At 35.1% G+C, this 20,672-nt stretch overlaps 1 protein-coding gene across 2 annotated transcripts in view; it reads left to right on the top strand.

The window, feature by feature from the left end:
• Window positions 1-20,672, top strand: part of CDC27 (cell division cycle 27) — a 72,148-nt gene that overhangs the window by 25,493 nt on the left and 25,983 nt on the right. The window contains exons 4-12 of one of the 2 annotated variants that reach the window (XM_080827382.1): window positions 1,165-1,290; window positions 4,313-4,410; window positions 5,162-5,316; window positions 5,416-5,627; window positions 6,597-6,711; window positions 9,611-9,726; window positions 16,983-17,082; window positions 18,078-18,285; window positions 18,492-18,661. In XM_080827382.1, the coding sequence (XP_080683508.1) occupies window positions 1,165-1,290; window positions 4,313-4,410; window positions 5,162-5,316; window positions 5,416-5,627; window positions 6,597-6,711; window positions 9,611-9,726; window positions 16,983-17,082; window positions 18,078-18,285; window positions 18,492-18,661 (1,300 nt within the window). Of the gene's footprint in view, window positions 1-1,164; window positions 1,291-4,312; window positions 4,411-5,161; window positions 5,317-5,415; window positions 5,628-6,596; window positions 6,712-9,610; window positions 9,727-16,982; window positions 17,083-18,077; window positions 18,286-18,488; window positions 18,662-20,672 lie in introns of both variants that reach the window. The other variant, XM_080827381.1, reaches the window with a different exon arrangement.

Genomic DNA, 20,672 nt, shown 5'->3' with positions numbered 1-20,672 from the left:
AGGGGGCAGATTCAGGAGAACACTTCTTTTGAACATTATAATTAAGTCAGCTGTCCCTATTCTGAATCTGGAGGCAGCTATAGGTATAGGTGGTTACCTTCTTTTAAACTCTTTTCTGTGCTGGAAGAGTTGGAATAATACTAAAAGTGACTAAATAGATAACTGTAAAAGCCTATATGTGAATTTAGTTTGTAGGTTTATAGTGGAGGACACAACTAAGCCTCATGAAGTCTCCGTAGACTAATAATAATTGTATTTGTCTACTGTCTTACTGATGACTTTTAAATTGAAGCTAGCTAAAATATCTATAAAATTTCTGCAGCATTTGTTATTGAATTATTTTTACTTCAAAGATTCTAATATTAAATTCTTAAAAATTTATTTAACTTGCAGTTTCTTAAGCCAATTCTTACCTTAGACATTTTTATTCCATTTACAAGTATTAATGGTTTCTTAAAAGTCCCACTGACAGTAAAAGAACTATAGATATCATTTATGTTTAGGATATGCTATGCAAACTTACTTGAGAGTTTTCCCCATGATGTTTGGAAAAAACTTTAAAACAGAAACCATTATAAACTCTGATGTGCTAAAAATAAATAGTGAAGTCAGGTCATTTTTTTTTTCCTTTGGGGAACACTTATGATTTTCTATATCAAGAAAACATAATTGACAAAAAGAGAAAGTGCTATTCAGGTTTCTTTTGTAAACCTAAAAGTGACTGAGACCATTAAGTATGCAGTTTTTAGTTAAAATCTGTTGGTCTTGTTTAATTTGCTTGCTGATTCCTATTTCAAGGAATTATAGAACTAAAAAGGATCACTACATCTGTTAGTGAAGAACCATTCACATATTCCCCCAGTATAATGGCCTTCCATTTCTTTTGACATGATGAGTAATGTGTATGTTGCTCAGACTACATTTATACATACAGAAACTAAATTTAACTGGTTCTGTTTTTAAAGGCAAGACTGGAATTTTAAGATCATAAATTCCCAGTCTTCCAAATGATTCTAAACACGTGGTTATTGCTGTTCTAAAGGTACCATGGACTTCTTACTTTATCTATCTCCATATAAGGAAGTACGTTGGTAATGAAGAATGTCTTTACACACAGTACTTTTTATACTGACTTTTGTTAATCTGTAAATTTGTGTTTTAAAGGCTTGCAGAAGGAGAACAGATCTTATCTGGTGGAGTGTTTAATAAGCAGAAAAGCCATGATGATATTGTTACTGAGTTTGGTGATTCAGCTTGCTTTACTCTTTCTTTGTTGGGACATGTATATTGGTAAGTAAGAATGATTCGAGTTACCAGAAGATTGTTTCCAGTGCTAGAAGTCTTTGTGATTTTAAAAAAACTTACATTATCTATGTTTATCAGAGAGCACTTGGCTGAAAAGTATACACACAGTCTTCTAGTTCTATGACCTTGTTAAACCTATAAATAGGGATGTTGATCCCATTTTTGACTATCCACCTTGCCTTAATGATAGTAGCTACAGCAATACTACCTAATAATTGAATGCACATATGGGTCTTTTTTTTACCTTGGGTGAGGAGAATATCTTCATGTCATCCACTGAGGAAAAAGAAATGAGTGAAGTTCTTTCTCTAGTATTAAATATCACTTTTGCTCCTTAGAACAAGGCTTGAAGGCAAATTTCAGTAATAAAACATAGTAATTTCTATCTGGTTTGCCATACTAATCTTGAGGCATGTCATAGGAAACTTCCTACAATGGTAGTTGAAATAATAATGATTTGCAAAGAATTTTAAATGTATTTACAATTTCTTTACATTTATTTAAATTTAGTCTTTTGAAAGCAAGTGAGAATGAATTCAAAGTCATCACTATAATAATATTGTTCGCACTGATTTTTATTCTGAAATATTCTGAGTTGGGGAGTAGAGGGTGGAGATAAAATTAGATAACAGGAATTGTTCAACTGCCAATGGGAGTGCATCATCACATGTATAAATGTCACCTATTACATATTGTAGGAGAAATGGTTGAGGATTGCTTGTCTAAAGAGTTAGGAAAGCATCTGTTTTAAGATAAATTGAGGCTAGTTTGAATAGTAGTTTTTAAAAAACCTTGAAAATGTCTCTTTGAACAGAATAAATTATTTGGCTGAATTTTGGGGCTCATTTTCAGATGACACCACTCTTTTGAGAACAGGAGTAAGTAAAGATATAATATCAATATCTTCATTTATCTTAGTAAAAGGACTTGGAGTAATGAATTGTAGTTCATGAAACTATGATTATTCTTGTCATTTATTCAAAATATTTTGAGGTCTATCCTCCATTTATGGCTAGACACAGTACTTGAGACTGGGAATGTAAAGATAAATAACTCACAGTCCTTGCCCTCAAAGGTTTATAATAGAGAAGCTATAAACAAAAGTTTGTAAGTTTTTATCACAATAAAAATGCTATGTTAAAATTTGAGCAGTATGTTGTCTGAAGGAGGAAATAATTAGTTCTACTTGGTTAAGAAGAAGGGGTAAGATGGTAAGTAGGAAAGACTTGGTAGAAACAGTTTGTTTCTTGAATTCTCCATAATAAGAAAATTAGAAATTAGGAAACTAATTAGAGTGTGGGTGAAGTATTTGAATGGACATTTCACCAAAGAGGATATACAGATGGTAAGTAATCACATGAAAAAATGTGCCAAATCATTAGCTTTTAAGGAAAGGCAGATAAAAAACACCATTAGAAACCACTACACACCCGTTAGAATGGTTAAAATAAGAATTAATAATAATAATAATAATAAGTGCTGATGAGGATGCAGAGCAACAGAATTTCTCATAAAACATAGATATGACAGAATTATAATGATAGAGACAGATCAGTAGTTGTCAGATCAGAAGGTAGATTTGAAGCAAGAGTATGGCTGTGCAGAGGCAGGTGTGGAGTTTCTCTGGGCTGTTGGGACAGTTCTGTATTCTGATCGTGGTGGTGGTTACACAAATCTTTATATGCGATAAAATTCCATAAAACTATTCATAAACAAATGAATGCATGTAAGAACTGCTAAAATCCAAATAAAGTCTGTGGTTTAGTTTATGCTGTTGTTATTTTCCCAGTTTTGATAACTGTGCTATTGTTATGTCCAATGTTGTCATTGAGGGAGCTGGATATAGGGTACATAGAGACTCTGTGTTATTTTTGTAACTTGTATATGAGTCTAACATTATTTCAAAATAAAGTTTAATAAAACAAAATGAAGTGTTTAAATCACAAAAATACTATATGTGTTTTACTAATTATTTTTAAACAAGATTATTAAAAGTTTTGAAGGTACAGTTGAATCAGGCCCTAACCACAAAGAAGGGTTCCCCCCCCCCGCCTTGTTTAAAGAATAAGGATGGGTTCCTTTTATTCATCATTAATATTAAAAGATTTAATATCCAGTAGGGGGAAACTCTGTTCCAAAAAAGTGGCTTTTCATTTCAGCCATTATGTGTCTGTCTTATGACCAAAATTGGACCCAGTAATCTAGATACATACCTGTTGTTGTTTTGTAGCTATAACTTGTTAGGATATCTTTTTTATCTCTTTATTGGTCTTTTTGTCTACAATAGCTCATGGGACTTCTATGTTTAGGACACAATAATAAGTCTGATTCTTAGATTAACTGGTTTCTTCCCAGTACCATCTAAATAATCTTTCACCTCAATTCTTTGAGAAACTTTTTTCATTAACAGTTGCCACCTTGGGACACCTGGCTGGCTTAGTCAGTAGAGCGTGCAACTCTTGATCTCAGAGTTGTGAGTTCAAGCCCCACGTTGGGTGTAGAGATTACTTAAAAATAAAATCTTTAAAAAAAACAAAAAAAGCCACTACCTCTACTTCATTAGAAGATCTGATCATTTAAAACATTTAAGTCACTTTCAAAATTACCAATGAGATATTACATTAAAAATTAAGAATAGGACAAATATTTGGATATTGTCCATCTCTCCTCAGTAATTCCAGTATCTGACAGGAAATTAAAAGCAATTATAATAGTCAAGAATCAATGATAGTTTATTAGGCTAGCATTCCTTTCAATTCATGTTCTGCTTGCCTTCACTGGCCTTTTGATTTGAACTGCCTTAAATGATAGAGATTGGAGAATGGTTAAGAAGGGGAAATTGGTAATTTAGGGAAGCGTCAAGAAGAGTACTCGCAGAACTTAGATATGTATTACATACATATATGTATTACATACATATATGAGTACCTAATTTTTTTGTACCAAAAATTTCTTTATAATGTTTTGGGTTGTATAGCTTGTCTAATCTATTTGTTTGTCTTTACAGCAAGACAGATCGGCTTGCCAAAGGATCAGAATGTTACCAAAAGAGCCTTAGTTTAAATCCTTTCCTCTGGTCCCCCTTTGAATCATTATGTGAAATAGGTAGGTTTGTAGAGGTAGCTAGGGGAGGGTTCCCCTACTTTTTTTCCTCCTTCTCAGTTTTTGGAAAGTGATACAAATTATTCACAAGAAAAATATGTTTCAAAGCTAAAAGCTGTTAAAATTGAGAATAAGAAATAAGGTAATAGAATATGTTTAAGGAATGATTTGGCCTTGTGTCCTCTAGAATGAGTCATATTGTGAGTATGAGTATAACATATGAGTATAACACTAGCTTTCTAGGTAAGGAAAGAAATTAATAGAATGCCTGGAGCAGAAACTGTTAATGTAAATAAGACCTGGACGGTATGGGGAAAGAGTGCCTTAGTATATGTGCTCTACGATGCATCAACGGTCATTTTAAAAACATTGTGTATGTATACACAGAAGTGCTTGAAACTTTACTGTCTATTGGGTTTCAGCTCTTGACCATCACTCCTTACTTTGAGTAAAATGAGATCTACTTGCTTTCTGCTTTAAAAGAAACACAGAAATCTGCATTTTCCAATGATTTCTTATATTTAAAAATCAGTGCTTTTTTAGTTCCATTTAATTTCTAAATTTATAGCTTTATCTGAGGGGTAAATTTTTATAATAAATTGATAGATGGACTTTGGGGAGGTAAATTTGATTAGCTGAAATAGGAGAACTTTAAAACACTGGATAAGGCCTTATTTCCACTAATTTATGCATTCTTGAAAAAAGATATTAATCCTAATTTCCTCAGAGGCATATATTTTTTTTCCCTTCACAGGTGAAAAGCCAGATCCTGACCAAACATTTAAATTAACATCTTTACAGAACTTTAGCAACTGTCTGCCCAGCTCGTGTACAACACTAGTATCTAATCATAGTCTATCTCACAGACAGCCTGAGACCGTTCTTACGGAAACACCCCAGGACACCATTGTAAGTGTATCATATGCTAGTGTTCAAATATTATGAAAACAGGAAAGAGTGAACTAAATAATGTATCATAAATGACATGGTAGAAATTTTCTGTTTCAGGAATTAAACAGACTGAATTTAGAATCTTCCAATTCAAAGTACTCCTTGAATACAGATTCCTCAGTGTCTTATATTGATTCAGCTGTAATTTCACCAGATACTGTCCCTCTTGGAACAGGAACTTCCATATTATCTAAACAGGTTCAAAATAAACCAAAAACTGGTCGAAGCTTATTAGGAGGACCAGCTGCTCTTAGCCCATTAACCCCAAGGTAAGACAGACAAAACATGCTTTAAAATGTGCTGTAATATTAAATGATCTGTAATAATTCATATTATTAATATAAATTAATATGAACAGCAACTTCTAAATCATTATGGAAATAGAAGCATTTAGTAAGTCGGTAATTGGCCTATTGTGTTTTCAGAAAATGAAGTAAAAGAAATATAATACCTGTGATAAAAATTTAATATTAACTATTAAAGAAAAATGTAAAACTCTTAAATATGCCTTCTTCAACTAGTATATGTGTTAAAAGATACTGTCCTTTTGGCTGTATGTCAGTGAATATCCATGAACCTTTTGAAATGTTGGAATGCTTATATAATCAGAGTGACAGCAGTGATTATTGTTAAAGTAGTTTTCCAAAACATGGAAGAAGGATTGACACCTATCAATAAAAAGTACTTTGTCAAAATTATTAGAAATATATATATCTATAAATATAGGAACCCAGCCCAGAGGATACCTATCCAAAAGTGTCAAAATAAAAGATTCTGTGCTAGAACAGATGCTATGAATTGGGTCCTGGGGCCAGAGAGTTACTAAAACAGCATGGCCATGAGATTACAACCCCCCGAATCCACAGATGGATCCAATGGTCTCTAGAGACAGTCTCTCTGTAACAGTGTCTAAATCCTGTAAATTCCAAGAATTTGAAATAATTTGATCATTTGGATCTTTGCTTTTACAAAGCCATTCTTCTTTATTTCCAATAAATCTCCTGATATCGGTAGTTGTTGCTCAATTTAATTCCTTGTTTGATTTTTTTTTTTAAATTTAGTTATGGTGGGTGGAAAAGTCTACATTCACAGCTTATTTTAAATCTGCCCCTCAGATCCTCACTGCCCCCAAGACTGATTTGCCATTCTCTTCCTTTTAGACCTTCTAATTTAAGTATACTGCTGCTTTATATATGCCTTGATGACTTTTTGACACCTTGATTTCAACCTCTTCTCAGTTTTGGGATTTTGCCATTAGAAACCCCAAGTCCTGGAGATGGATCCTATTTACAAAACTACACTAATACATCTTCTGTAATTGACGTGCCATCTACTGGAGCCCCTTCAAAAAAGGTATTTTCCATGTAAAATACAGTTTTGATGTTTGTAAAAGAAATTCATTTAAAATTCCGATCTGGGGGCGCCTGGGTGGCTCAGTGGGTTAAGCCTCTGCCTTTGGCTCGGGTCCTGATCTCAGCGTCCTGGGATCAAGCCCCGCATCGGGCTCTCTGCTCAGTGGGGAGCCTGCTTCCCTTTCTCTCTGCCCGCCTCTCTGCTTACTTGCGATCTCTCTGTCAAAAAAAAAAAAAAAAAAAAATTAATGATTTAAAATTCCGATCTGTTAAAAGCAATTTCAGCGAGAATCTAATTTTATATAATGACCATTGCCTTAGAGTTGTTGATCTAAATGTAAAAGTAGGTCATCATTGTCATAAGCTGCTGGTTATAGTAGGAGACATAAAGGTGGTTGCTCTTTGGCCATGTAAAATTATAACTCACAAGTATAGCTTATTTTAGCATGTAGCTAAATAAACATGCAGATTTTTACTTTTGAATTCCCCTTTTTCAAGTGAAATTAGGTTGGTTTCTATCACTTTGAATATAAATAGCAGAAATTATACCTGCCATTGTTTTACTTGTCTCCACAACTGTATTTGTCTTTTAAGTTTACTAATTAACATGAAAAAACTTTGACTTGCATAAAGCCAGCTATTTCTGATAATAAAGTTTTTTTTAATGGCAGATTCTTACAGATGTATAGTAACTTTATAGTAAATGTGTAGTAAAAAAATATTTGACAGTATCCTTTTAGTAAATGCTGCAGCAAGTCTTGAGACTTTTTAAATAATGTACTTTTATATAGGTCTATGGCGTTAGATGTCAAAGTGCCATTTGCTTCAAATAGTTCTGTGGTAAAGGGTTACCTTCTGTGAAAATTAAGTTAGGTTGTGTATTTAAAATGCATATTGCTATCCTTAATAGGTGTTTAAGAAATGGAAGCTTAAGTAAGTCATACTAGCAAATGACTGATATAAACCCTTTACTCTCCTAGAGATGTTTGTTCTTGTTCTTTTTACTCCAAAAATTCCTTAGAGTCTGTGAAGTTTTGTTTCTATAATAGCTTCTTAATGAGTAATAATAGAAACTCTGAGACTAGTAAAAAAAAAAAAAAGAGGAGGGCTGCAAAGCACTTGATGTGTGGATTATTTTAAATCTTGTTTTTAAGAGTTGGCAGCTACCTGAAGTATAATTGTAGTATAATTGTTTATTACAATTATAAGAAGGCATATTAGGATACTAATCAGCATGCCAAGTGAAGTAAGCCAAAACCAGGCAAGCCATTGCAATCAAGGACAAGTTAGTCAGTGCTGGGTAGGTGATTTCAGTGCCCAAACAACAAAGCCACTTGCTGTCTCCTCCTCTTCTGCCCCTGTTCTCTCCTTCCCCTGCTATAAGACATTCATAGGAAAGTTCTACTTGTAGGTCTGCTGTAGTATCAACTAAAAATATCACACTGAATACTGTGTACAGTACACAGATGTTTGTTAAATAAGGAAGGGCCAGAAATGACTTTAAATTTTGTCCCTTGGGTGAATGTAGAGGTTCCGTCTTGGGGAAGGAGAAGAGGAAGGATTATAAAGTTTTATTTTGAGGTGGTGGTAAATTAGATGAAACTATTTCATGGATAGTCATAGGGGAGAGAATATGGCCTGGTGATAGAAATAATAAAGTTGTCGAAATAGCCAGGCTGTCCTAGGAAAAGGGAGTAGCAAAAGAACACCGAGCATACTTAATTTAAAACAGTGGAAGGAAGAAGGGCCTGCAGATGAAGCGCTAGGACAAATAATCATGATACCGTATTATTTGGAAGTTATATACGGTTTCAAAAAGGAGGACATGATCATTCATGTCGAATACAGGAAAGGCCAAAATAAGGCTTTCATATCTGACGAGAAAGTTATTATTATTATCATTATAAAGTTTGAGAATTATGTATAGTGGGTATCAAAGTAATAATCAATTTTGAAGAAAATTACCTGGTAGTAAAAAAAACTAAAAATAACCATTGATGCAGCAGTCACAGATCATTTTATAAAGAAGCCAAGTGATGGAAATGAATAGAAATAAGGTGATAAATTAGAGAAGACAGAGGGCCAGGAAGTCTTTTTACTCCTCCATGGGAACAGAGAGCAGTTCATGGGAAATTGAACACACTATAAAGAAGTGTTAATTCTAAGAGCAGAATGCTTGGAATATGGAAAATAATCGGGTAGTTTTTAAAAATGTATTCCTCTGAACTACTATAGAATATCTTCTAAGTGTCAAAGAAGGGATGTTAAATCTTACTTATTATTTTTATATTAGATCATAAATCTGAGTTAGATTATAAACCTAAAGAGTAGTAGCTGTCTTAAAATTCTTGTAACACTTAGCCCCACCTGGAAAATGTGTAATAATTGCCTTTTTAGGAATTTTCAGGAAGTTTGAGCCTTTCCTTAAAAACTAAATTAAAAAATGGAAGGCTAGTATAAAGATAAAAATACTCAAGTTAAGCGGGCACCTGGGTGGCTCAGTCGGTTAAGTATCTGCCTTCAGCTCAGGTCATAAGCCCAGGGACCTGGGATAGAGTCCCACATCAGGCTCCCTGCTCAGCGGGGAGTCTGCTCCTCCCTCACCCTCTCCCTCTGCCACTTCTCCAGCTTGTGCTCTCTCTCACTTTCTCTCTCTCTCAAATAAATAAATGAAATCTTTTAAAAAAAAAAAAAAACTGAAGTTAAAAGGATAAAATAGTTTGATGTTGATCCTAACATATTCATTAACATTAATAATGACAATAATTTGTGTTTACAGATAACAAGTATGTATTATGAAATCTTGCATTGAGAAAATGTAGATGGGAGCATCATGGTGTCTTTTACCATTTTCAGTGCAATTTATAGTTCACAAACCTTAGACTTTTTGTGTTTTACAGTCTGTTGCCAGAATCGGCCAAACTGGAACAAAGTCTGTCTTCTCACAGAGTGGAAATAGTCGAGAGGTAACCCCAATTCTTGTTGCACAAACACAAAGTTCTGGCCCGCAAACAAGGTATTTATTATGGTGTCATTATTTGATATTGTTGGCTTTTCTTGCTATAAAACATGATTTTATTCACTTTAGGCAGGTTTTTACTCTCTCAAGAATTCTAGAATGACTATTATAAATTTTAAATATGTCAAATTAGAAATTTCTAGGGGTGTCTGGCTGGCTCAGTCAGTAGAGCATGCGACTCTTGATCTTGGGGTTGTAATTTTGAGTCCCACACTCGGTGTAGAGATTACTTAAATATAAAATCTTGGGGGGAAAAAAAGGCATTTCAAACTTACTGAAAAGACTAGTGTAATTTTTAGTTGAATATTTTAATACAAATCACAACAAAAGTAACCAAAATGTCTTTTTATTTTACTCTGATTCCCTCACGAATTTGTTTAAACTAGATATTCTGAACACTCCTCCAAAATAATTTTCTTATTACATGACCTTCATTGGTCAAATACAGATAGGTTTCATTCTCCCCTTCCCCCTATTATGCACTTTTATATACAGATCATAAAATTAATCTTCTGGTAAATCTTTAAATAATGAATCATTGCCACGCAGAAATGGTGTTAAATAGGATTTCTTTTTTCTGTTGAAGTATTCAAAAACAAACCATAGCTAATATTTTAGAAGAATGATACATGTACCAGAAGTTTTAAAATAGACACACATGTACATAAACCTTGACTATGTAAAAGACCTCTATTTCTGAAATGCCAGGATGGCAAGTCTCATGAGGGCCAGCTCACAGACACATGACAGGGATTGCCTGAGGCTCAATTATGAGAAGGAGCCTGAGGCCTCCTGCAGAACAATATTATATAGGCTGAGTAAATGCTAATCCTAAAGAATATATAAACATAATTTACGGAATTATATATTTCACTTAAGCTAAACAATTATACTAACTTTAATAAACATCAACTGTTGATGATTTTGTGGGGTTTTGTGTATTTTTTATTCCATTTTATCTCCTTTATTGCCTATCTTAGTTTCCTACAGTTGCTGTAACAAAGTTCTTGCAAACTGGATGGCTTAAAACAACAGAATTGTATTCATTCACAGTTGTAGAAGCTATAACCCAAAGTCAGGGTGTTGACAGGGCCATACTCCCTCTGAAGCCTCCAAGGGAAGATCCTTCCTTGTCTCTTCCAGCTTTTGGTAGTCCCAGGCATCTTTAGTGGATGGTAGTGTAACTCAGTACGTGCCTCTGTCTTCACACGGCCATCCTCCCTGTGTGACTCTATATCCAGATTTCCCTCTTACAAGGACATCAGTCATACTGAATTAGAACTCACCCTAATGACCTCTTCTTAACTTGATTACATCGACAAAGAGCCTGAATCCACACAAGTCACATTCACAGGTCCTGGAGGTTAGGGCTTCAACATATTTTGGGGGGAAACAAAGTTCAACCTAACACTGCCTCATTAACAATTACTCTGTTTTGTCTTTTTAGAGGCCGTTTTAGTGTTTATAGTATATATTTTAACTTACCAAATCTATCTTCAAGTAATGTTGTACCACATCATATATAGTATAAAACCTTTTAACAGTGTGCTTTACGCTCCTTTCCCCATCTTTATGCTATTGTAGTCAGAGATTTTACTCCTGCATGTGTGTAAACCCCATTTACATTGTTATAGTTTTTCCCTTAAATAGTTGGTTTTCTTCTAGGGAGATTTTTTAAAATAAGAAAAATCTATTTTGTATTTACCCACATATTTACTATTTCCGGTGCTTTTTATTTCTTTCTATAGGTTCACATTTCAATTTGGTATCCTTTTCCTTCATCTTGAAAGACTTAAAATTTCTTATAGCCCAAGTCTGCTGGTAATGAATTTTTTCAGCTATTGTATGTCTGAAAGAGATTTTTATTTTACCTTTGGTTTTGTTTTTGAAAGATATTTTCACTAGATATAGAATTCTTGTTCATGGTTTTTTCTTTAAAGATGTTGTTCTACTGTCTTCTAGCTTGTTTTGTTTCTGACAAGAAGTTTGTCATTCTTATTTTTTGTTCTTCCGTATGTAATGTATTTCTTTTCTGATGGTTTTACAATTTTCTTTTTATCTCTGATCTTAAGTCATTTGATCATGATGTGCTATCATGTAGTTTTCCTCTTTCTTGACCTTCAAATTGAGCTTCTTGGATCTGTAATTTCGTAGTTTTTATTAAATTTAGCTAATTTTTGTCCATTATTTCTTCAAGTATTTTTTCAAATCATGTCCCCTCTCCCCTCCTGGGACACTGCATATGTGTTTATTAGACTGTGAAGTTGCCCCTCACAGCTCAGTGCTGTGTTCATTTTTGTTTCCAGTCTTTTTCCTCTGTTTCATTTTGGGTAGTGTTTATTGTTATGTCTTCAAGTTAATTTTTCTTCTGCAGTGTCTAATCTGTTATTAACCCCAGCCAGGATGTAGATACACTTTTAATCTCAAATGTTCTATTTTTCATCTCCAGAAGTTTTATTTGGTTCTCTCCTTTAACATGCTCATTCTTTCGTCTACATTTTTGAGCGTATGGAATATATCTATAATGATTTTTTAAAATGATTTTAATGATTTTGTCTACTGTCTTACTGTGTTATTTCTGGGTCTGTTTTTTATTGATTTTTTTTTTCTTTTCACTATAGGTTATATTTTCCTGCTTCTCTGTATGCCTAGTTCTGCTGTTGTTTTTTTATGGCAGTTATTAGAAGTTTTACATTGTTGAGTGCTGGACTGTTTTATCTTCTTTTAAGTATTTCTGTTTTATTCTGGGAGGCAGTTACTTGTTAAGACTTTATTCCTTTTAGGTCTTGATTTTTAAGTTTTGTGGGTAGGACAAGAGTGGCCTTTAGTCTGGACTAATTTTTCCCCCCTATTGAGGCAGTGTCCTTTGAGTGCTCAGTGACCTGTTGAGTATGAGGTTTCTTCATTCTGGCTATTGAAATCTGAGCTATTCCCAGCCCAGGGTGAGCTCCAAGAATTGTTCTGTCAGCTCCTTTCCAGTATTTTTTTCTCTAGATTCAGGTAGTTTTCCTCACTGTAATACTGTAGTAAGTTCTGATACTAATTACCCAGACATAGCATAGACTCTGCAGGCTAAGATGATAGTCCCAGCAAGACTTAACAAATCTGGTTGACTTGGCAGCTACAATTTCAGGGTTTCCCTGGGCCACCTTCACTTCTGACCAACTACCTACAAATTTGAGGGTTCTTGCTACTTCCTGAGATTTAATATGCTAGAACAATTCATAGAATCTAGGTAAGTTCTGTACTTAAAGTTTTATTATAAGGGATACCAGTGAGGACCAGACCAGGACCCAAGACCCCATAGGATGAGGTCTGGGAGGGTCCTGGACACAGAGCTTCTGTGTCTTTTCCCTTAGGTAGGACGTGTCACCTCAACAGTGAATCAGTGTGTTCGCCAATCAGGAAGCACCACTGAGTTTTGGTAGTGAAAGTTTTTATTGGAGTTACATTACATACACATGATAGCTTGTGTCATTGGTCATGTGATTTAACTCATTCTCCAGCCACCCTCCCCTTCCTAGAGAAGGTCAGGCCGTTAACAGCCAGCTCAAAGCTTCAGCCTTCTAGTCACTGGTTGGTCTTTCTGGCAAGGCCAGCCCAGTATCCTGAAACTGTCTAGGGCCCCACCACAAGTCATTTCATTAACATAACTCAGGTGTGATCTCAGGGGCCTACCTTGAAGAACAAAGACACTCATATGACTTGAGAAATTCTGAGCATTGGGGCGCCTGGGTGGCTTAGTTGTTAAGCATCTGCCTCGGCTCAGGTCATGGTCCCAGGGTCCTGGCATGGAGCCCCGTGTCAGGCTCCCTGCTCTGCGGGGAGCCTGCTTCTCCCTCTCCCACTCCCCCTGCTTATCCCTCTCTCGATCTCTCTCTTTCTGTCATATAAATAAATAAAATCTTTAAAAAGAGAGAGAGAGAAATTCTGAGCATTTAGAAGCTGCTTCTCAAGAATTCAGGACAAAGACCAGATGAGTTTTTTATTATAACACGCTTAAATGGTTGCACTACTCAGTTTCAGCTGCAGATTCTAGGAAAATTTCCAGCAGATCTTTGAATCTCTCCCTCTTTGTAGCTCCCCTTTCTAGTACTCTGACCTTCATATTCTAGCTGCCTTCACTTCCTGGAAGTCTCAACATTTTCCCAACACAGGAAGACCACTGACTTCTATTCCCCTTCCCTGCGCTGTGTCCTCAGAATTCTCTTCAGGCATATGTGCTTTCTGTCTGATATCTGAAAAGCATCGTTTCATTTTTTTTTTTTTCGGTGTTATTGGTTGTTAAAGATGGGATAGTAAATCTGGTCCATTTTACTCCATTTACCATTGGCAGTGGAAGTCTGTTCTTTTTTTAAAGAAAGTTGTTTTTTAGAGATGATTAGAATAGCATAGTTCTCTTAGCTAAATTTCCCCCCAAAATTTTGTATGTCATTATTTTCTTTACATGTATTAACCTCTAAAAATCATTTTTATATTCTTTCCAAAGCATCTTCTTTATAACTAGCATTCATATTTTATTATGAAACCATAAAATATGTACAAAAATTTTTTTATTTTTTTAAAGGTTTTTTTTTAATTTATTTGAGATTGAGAGAGAGTGAACAAGTATGAGATTGAGATTGAGAGAACAAGTATGAGCCGGGGGCAGGGGGAGAGGCATAAGCAGACTTCCTGCTGACCAGGGAGTGGCCTCAGGGCTTGATCCCAGGACCCTGAGATCACCACCTGAGCCGAAGGCAGACACTCAACCACTGAACCACCCAGGCGCCCCTGCAGAACTTTTTTTTTTAACTGTTTAATATAACTGGCACATAATCACATAGGTAATAAGTGATAGAATTGATTTCAAACCTCAACAGTCTGATTCTAGAGCACATTCCTTTCATTCTCAAGTTCCTAGTTAAACAGGTGCAAGTTATAAAGAAATTAGTGCATTTCATGTGCTATGACCAATGTTTCAAACTCACTCAGTATCCTGATTCATTTTCCTGATGCCTGTCAGACTTCAGACATTTTTTTCTTTTGTCAGATTGGCCTTTGGAGCTAACAGAACCATAATGAAAATTATGATATAGGAGGACTTTATCTTCTTCATCCTCCTAGCCCCCAAATTATCTTACTATTATTTTTGCTTCTACCCCCACAAGATTAATGTTATACTTATGCAACTTTTTGTGGCTTTTAAGAAGTCTCAACATTTTTCTTAGGCTTGTCCTCCCTATAAACTGCTCCATGGATTAAATTATTCCCTCCCACTTCTCAGACAAGCTGTTTTCTATAATTAGGTAACATTATTGACAACATATAATTCACATAACATAAATTACATCGTTCAAATAAAGGATATTGTACTTAAAAATGAATCAGCTTCTGGAAAAGGCAAAACTATGGAAACAATAAAAAAGGTCAGTAGTTGCCAGGGGTTGGAGGGGGAGGGATGAGTAGGCAGAGCACAGAGGATTAGGGCCATAAAAATATTCTGTGTGACACCATGATGGATATATGTCATTATATATATTCACACATAACTATAGAATGAATAAAACCCAACAGTGAACTCTGTCATAAACTGTTGACTTTATAATACATCAGTGTAGGCTCATCACCTGTAACATGTCCCATTCTAGTAGGGCATGTTGATAAGGGGGGATGCTGTGGGGGAGGCGGGCAGGTGTATATGGCACATCTCTCTGTACCTTCCCCTCAGATTTGCTGTGAACCCTAATCTCTTCTAAAAAAAGAAATCCTAGGGGGACACCTGGGTGGCTCAGTCAGATAAGCGTCTGCTTTCAACTCAGGTTATGATCCCAGGGTCTTGGGGTCGAGTTCCGCATCAGACTTCTTACTTGGTGGGGAGCCTGCCTCTCCCTCAGCCTGTCACTCCCCCTGCTTGTGCTCTCTCTCTCTCTTGCTCTTTATCTCTCTCTGACAAATAAATAAAATCTTTTTTAAAAAAATTAAAAATAATAAGAATAAAATCCTAATTTTAAAAAATGTATCGAGGGCGCCTGGGTGGCTCAGTGGGTTAAAGCCTCTGCCTTCAGCTCAGGTCCTGATCCCAGGGTCCTGGGATCGAGCCCGGCATTGGGCTCTCTGATCAGCAGGGAGCCTGCTTCCTCCTCTCTCTCTGCCTGCCTCTCTGCCTACTTGTGATCTCCGTCTGTCAAATAAATAAATAAAATCTTTAAAAAAAAATGTATCGAATCACCTGGGTGGTGCAGTTAAGCATCTGACTCTTGGTTTCAGTTCAGGTCATGATCTCAGGGTTATGAGATCATGCTCTGTGTAGGGCTCTACACTCAATAAAGAGTTTGCTTAAGACAGTCTCTTCCTCCGCCCCTCCCTCTGCCCTCTGTCTCTAAAATAACTCTTTTAAAAAAATATAAAAATTACAAATGCATCTTAAAAAGTGTATCATAAAATAAAATTGATTCATCAGCCTAAGTGACCTCACTTGCTGTAATCCCTACACTGAGATTCTGTCTTTTGAAAAGGTAAGAGCAGCCTGGGCTTTCTGTACTCACTGGTCAGTGTCTCTTTTATTCTAAGAAGCCTCTTAGACTCAAATACAGGTGACTAGTGGGATTTCACATAAACTGTAAACCATTTAGTCCATAGACTTACCCTCTCTCAGTTAACTTGAGATTTTAAGTTTGCTTACTTTCTAAAAATGGAATCCTTGTGTCTTAGGGTTTGCCTTTTAAAGTCAAAAAAAAAAGAAAAAGTACCTAGGCAATCGTTAGATTCCTTTGGCTTTAAACAGAGTAAACCTTGATGTGGTTGTTTGAATTTATAAAGAAATAATAATTGTTCTAATGGTATTTTTTCGCTGGCAAATAGCCCACATTTAGGCTATCCATGTCCAACTATCTTTTTTTCTCTAACTTCCTATGGTTGCAAATGAGGGCTAGAGAGAATTAGTTTATAGATGTGTTTATCACTTTTTGATCCACAGTTCTTATGTGGATTGTTTTAAGTTAAATTAACAATTTCAGATAGAGTGAAGCTCTGTGCTGTAATCTTTATTATTTTATGATAACACAGATAGCTTTTAAATTCTGAGTTTTCATAGAGAGATGACAAAGGACCAACCAAACTCATCAACTTTAGAGTACAAACATGATCAATGTGGTTTTTTTTTTTAATGTATCTGAATTGAAACAAAAGGTAATGGTCATAAGCTGGATTTTGTTTCTTTGGTTTTTTGTTTGTCTTTTGTTTTTTGATGTCTACTTTTATCATTTTTTTAGTACAACACCTCAGGTATTGAGCCCCACTATCACATCTCCCCCAAACGCACTGCCTCGAAGAAGTTCACGACTTTTTACTAGTGACAGCTCTACAACCAAGGTAAGTTAAAGATTTCCATATGTCACATTTACTTAATGCTTCCCCCTCCATCTCTAATAAGTAAATTCAGAGACTATTTAAATTTTTCTAATTTTTTTATTTTATAAAGCTGTCTATAACATTTATAAATTTTCTTGGCTTTTTAATAAATATTATAAAACATTGTTCAAAAGACAAAATTAATGTAATGTGAAACAGATCAGTGGCTATTAGGAGTTAGAACTTGGAGGGGAAGCTACAACTACTAGAGCATAGCACAAAGGAATTTTTTTGTGTAGTGGTCAGACAGTCCTATATCCTTATTGTGGTGGTTGATTACACGAATCATACATGTGATAAAATTTCATAGAACTATCACATCAAAAAAAAAAAAGTATTTGTAAAAACTGGGATGAAATCCAAATAAGATATATAATTTAGTTGATAGTATTGAACCAATTCCAGTCTCCTGGATTTGATGGTGGCCTGTAGTTATGTCAGATATTCTCCCTAGGAGAATTAGGGGAAGGATAAATGGAAATTTCCAGTGTGTTCTTTGCACACTTCTTTGTACAATTGGAGAACCTCATTATGCCCTTGGTAAATTTTCTTGGCTCCTTGACAAATATTATGGTTAATTTTTAACTTTGACATGAACAAATCAACAATTTTATAACTTACTAGTTATAATGCTCTCAGACAATTAGGTAATATTGCATCCATTTATTTTCTTATTTTTAAATAATAAAGTTATATACTTTCAGAAAAGAGCAGCAAACAATACTAATACACCTTACACACTAATTCATTGATACAATTTATTTTCAGGATTGTTGCATTTAAAATTAAATGACTTTGAAAATTTTTGTTATTATACATTTTTTTCTGAGAAAAATTTAGACCAGTCAAATTTATTTTTTTTTAAATATTTATTTTGTGACTAATATTTGAGAAAGGATTGGGAGGTCTTAAAATATATGAGTTTAACAAGTGTGGAATTTTCCTCCTTTTTACAGGAGAATAGCAAGAAGTTAAAAATGAAGTTTCCACCTAAAATCCCAAACAGAAAAACTAAAAGTAAAACTAATAAAGGAGGAATAACTCAACCTAACATAAATGATAGCCTGGAAATTACAAAATTGGACTCTTCCATCATTTCAGAAGGGAAAATCTCCACAATCACACCTCAGATCCAGGCATTTAATCTACAGAAAGCAGCAGCAGGTCTGTTTTAAATGCTTAGTATCTTCTTTGTGTTTTATTTTATTCACTTATTTTAAGTAAGTTTTTCAATGTTCGTTAAAGTACCTTCCATTTTTTTCTAGATAAATGTTGGAATTTTTAATTATTTTGTAATTAGCCTTTCTAGAAAACCAAACTGTTTTATTGTGTTTTTCTCCTTTGTTTACTATATTGTTTTCTCCTAGAAGGTTTGATGAGCCTTCTTCGTGAAATGGGGAAAGGATATTTAGCTTTGTGTTCATACAACTGCAAAGAAGCTATAAATATCTTGAGCCACCTACCTTCTCACCACTACAATACTGGTTGGGTACTGTGCCAAATTGGAAGGGCCTATTTTGAACTTTCAGAGTACATGCAAGTAAGTATAGAAAACTGTTATACATGCTTTTTTAGAGATAATTTAAATTTAATTAAAATGCCTGTGATTGAGACAGCTAGATCTTAAAGGTCAATATTTAGGGGCACCTGGGGAGCTTCATCAGTTAATCACCCGACTCTTGATCTCAGGGTCATGAGTTCAAGTCCCACATTGGGCTCCACACTGGATTTGCAGCTGCTTGAAATTAAAAAAGCAAAAACAAAAACAAAAAAAACCAAAAGGTCAATATTTATTATGTAATGCCTTTATTTTCTGAGCATTTTAATATATAAATAGATAATGTTTTCTTGTGTTAAGGGTTGAGTAATTTAAATTTGAGGAGATTGCTTGAGATAGATTTGTAGAGAATCCAATACCTATATTGTTTTTTGTTTTTTGTTTTAAGATTTTATTTATTTTAGAACAAGAGAGCTCAAGTGTGGTCGGGGGTGGGGACAGAAGGAGAGGGAGAGAGAGAATCCAAAGCAGACTCTGTGCTGAGCGTGGAGCTCTACACAGGGCTCAGTCTCAAGACCCTGAGATCATGGGGCGCCTGGGTGGCTCAGTCATTAAGCGTCTGCCTTTGGTTCTGGGTCACGATCCTGGGGTCCTAGGATCGAGCCCCACATCAGGCTCCCTGCTTGGCGGAAAGCCTGCTTCTCCCTCTCTACTGCCCCTGCCTGTGTTCCCTCTTTAACTGTCTTTCTGTCAAATAAATGAATAAAATCTTTAAAAAAAAAAGGCCCTGAGATCATGACCTGAGCTGAAATCAAGAGTTGGATGCTTAGCCGACTGAACCATCCAGGCGCCACATCCATATGTTCTTATGTGAAATATTTGTACCCTACTCAGTTGGATCTGAAAATATGTATTACCAGGTAATAGGTGTTTATAATAATTTTTCTACTATATGAATTTTTGGCATTAAGTATTTCTTATAAACTTCAAAAATGCTATGAAGAAAACTGTATATAATGGAGGACATAATGTCCTTCTCAAGACTTTTATCCCTTTAATTTTAATTATATTTGTTGCTTGAGTTATCTATTTATACCAGAAAAGGAGACGATTATTAACGCAAAGCCAAAGAAAATTCTAATTTCCAATTTAAATTTCCTACCCAGTTTACCTTCTGAGCATTTTCTCTCCCTGGCCATAAACTTAAAAAAATTGTTTAAAAGTTCAAAAAATCTATATATTATAAAATTTCTCTAAAACAAACTATGAGGTTTATAACAAAGTTACGTTTTTTCCCTGTTTACTTTCAGCTCTCATTTGTTTAGTGCATGTTATGTCTTAGATTCTCTTCTAGACTCTGTAATAGAGCTAGACAGGTAATTGCTTGCCTTTATAGAGCTTGCATTCTAGTAAGAGAGATAGATTGTAAGCCAATACATGTATAAGGACAGGTAGCAATAGGTCATAGGAAGAAAAAAATGAAGCATGATAAGGGGATTACAGGACAATGAGATATGGTGCTATTGACTAAAAAGTGTGCTCAGAGAAAAGAGGTGACTCCTTCATAAGCCATGCAAATATCTGGGGGTGAAGTGTTCCTCTAGGTAGAGAATAAATAAAGAAGATACCAATTCACGTATTGTTGTATGGTAAAGAAGTGTTGGGGTTGCTCAGTCGTTAAGCGGCTGCCTTCGGCTCATTTCATGATCCCGGGGTCCTGGGATCAAGCCCCGCATCAGGCTCCTTGCTAGGCGAGAAGCTTGCTTTCCCTCTCCCACTCCCCCTGCTTGGGTTCCCTCTCTCGCTGTGTCTCTGTCAAATAAATAAATAGATCTTTTAAAAAAAAAAAAAGTGCTGCTGTAGACAGATCAGCCTTATTCATTGCTAGAAGTTCCATATTTGGATAATGAGCCTTTACTGATACATAGGCAAAAGCTGTGTTTGACAAGCCCATTTGAAAATTATTTCTAATTTATTATTTCACTAGTACTTTAAAATACATAATTTTTATTATTTCCCTCTAATTATAGAGCAGCGTCCCAGATATTTAACT

This window comes from Martes martes, assembly GCF_963455335.1.
Source record: "Martes martes genome assembly, chromosome: 16".
Classification (NCBI taxonomy): Eukaryota; Metazoa; Chordata; class Mammalia; order Carnivora; family Mustelidae; genus Martes; species Martes martes.
The sequence above is the reverse complement of the archived record's forward strand: the minus strand, read 5'-3'. Positions and strand labels throughout refer to the sequence as shown.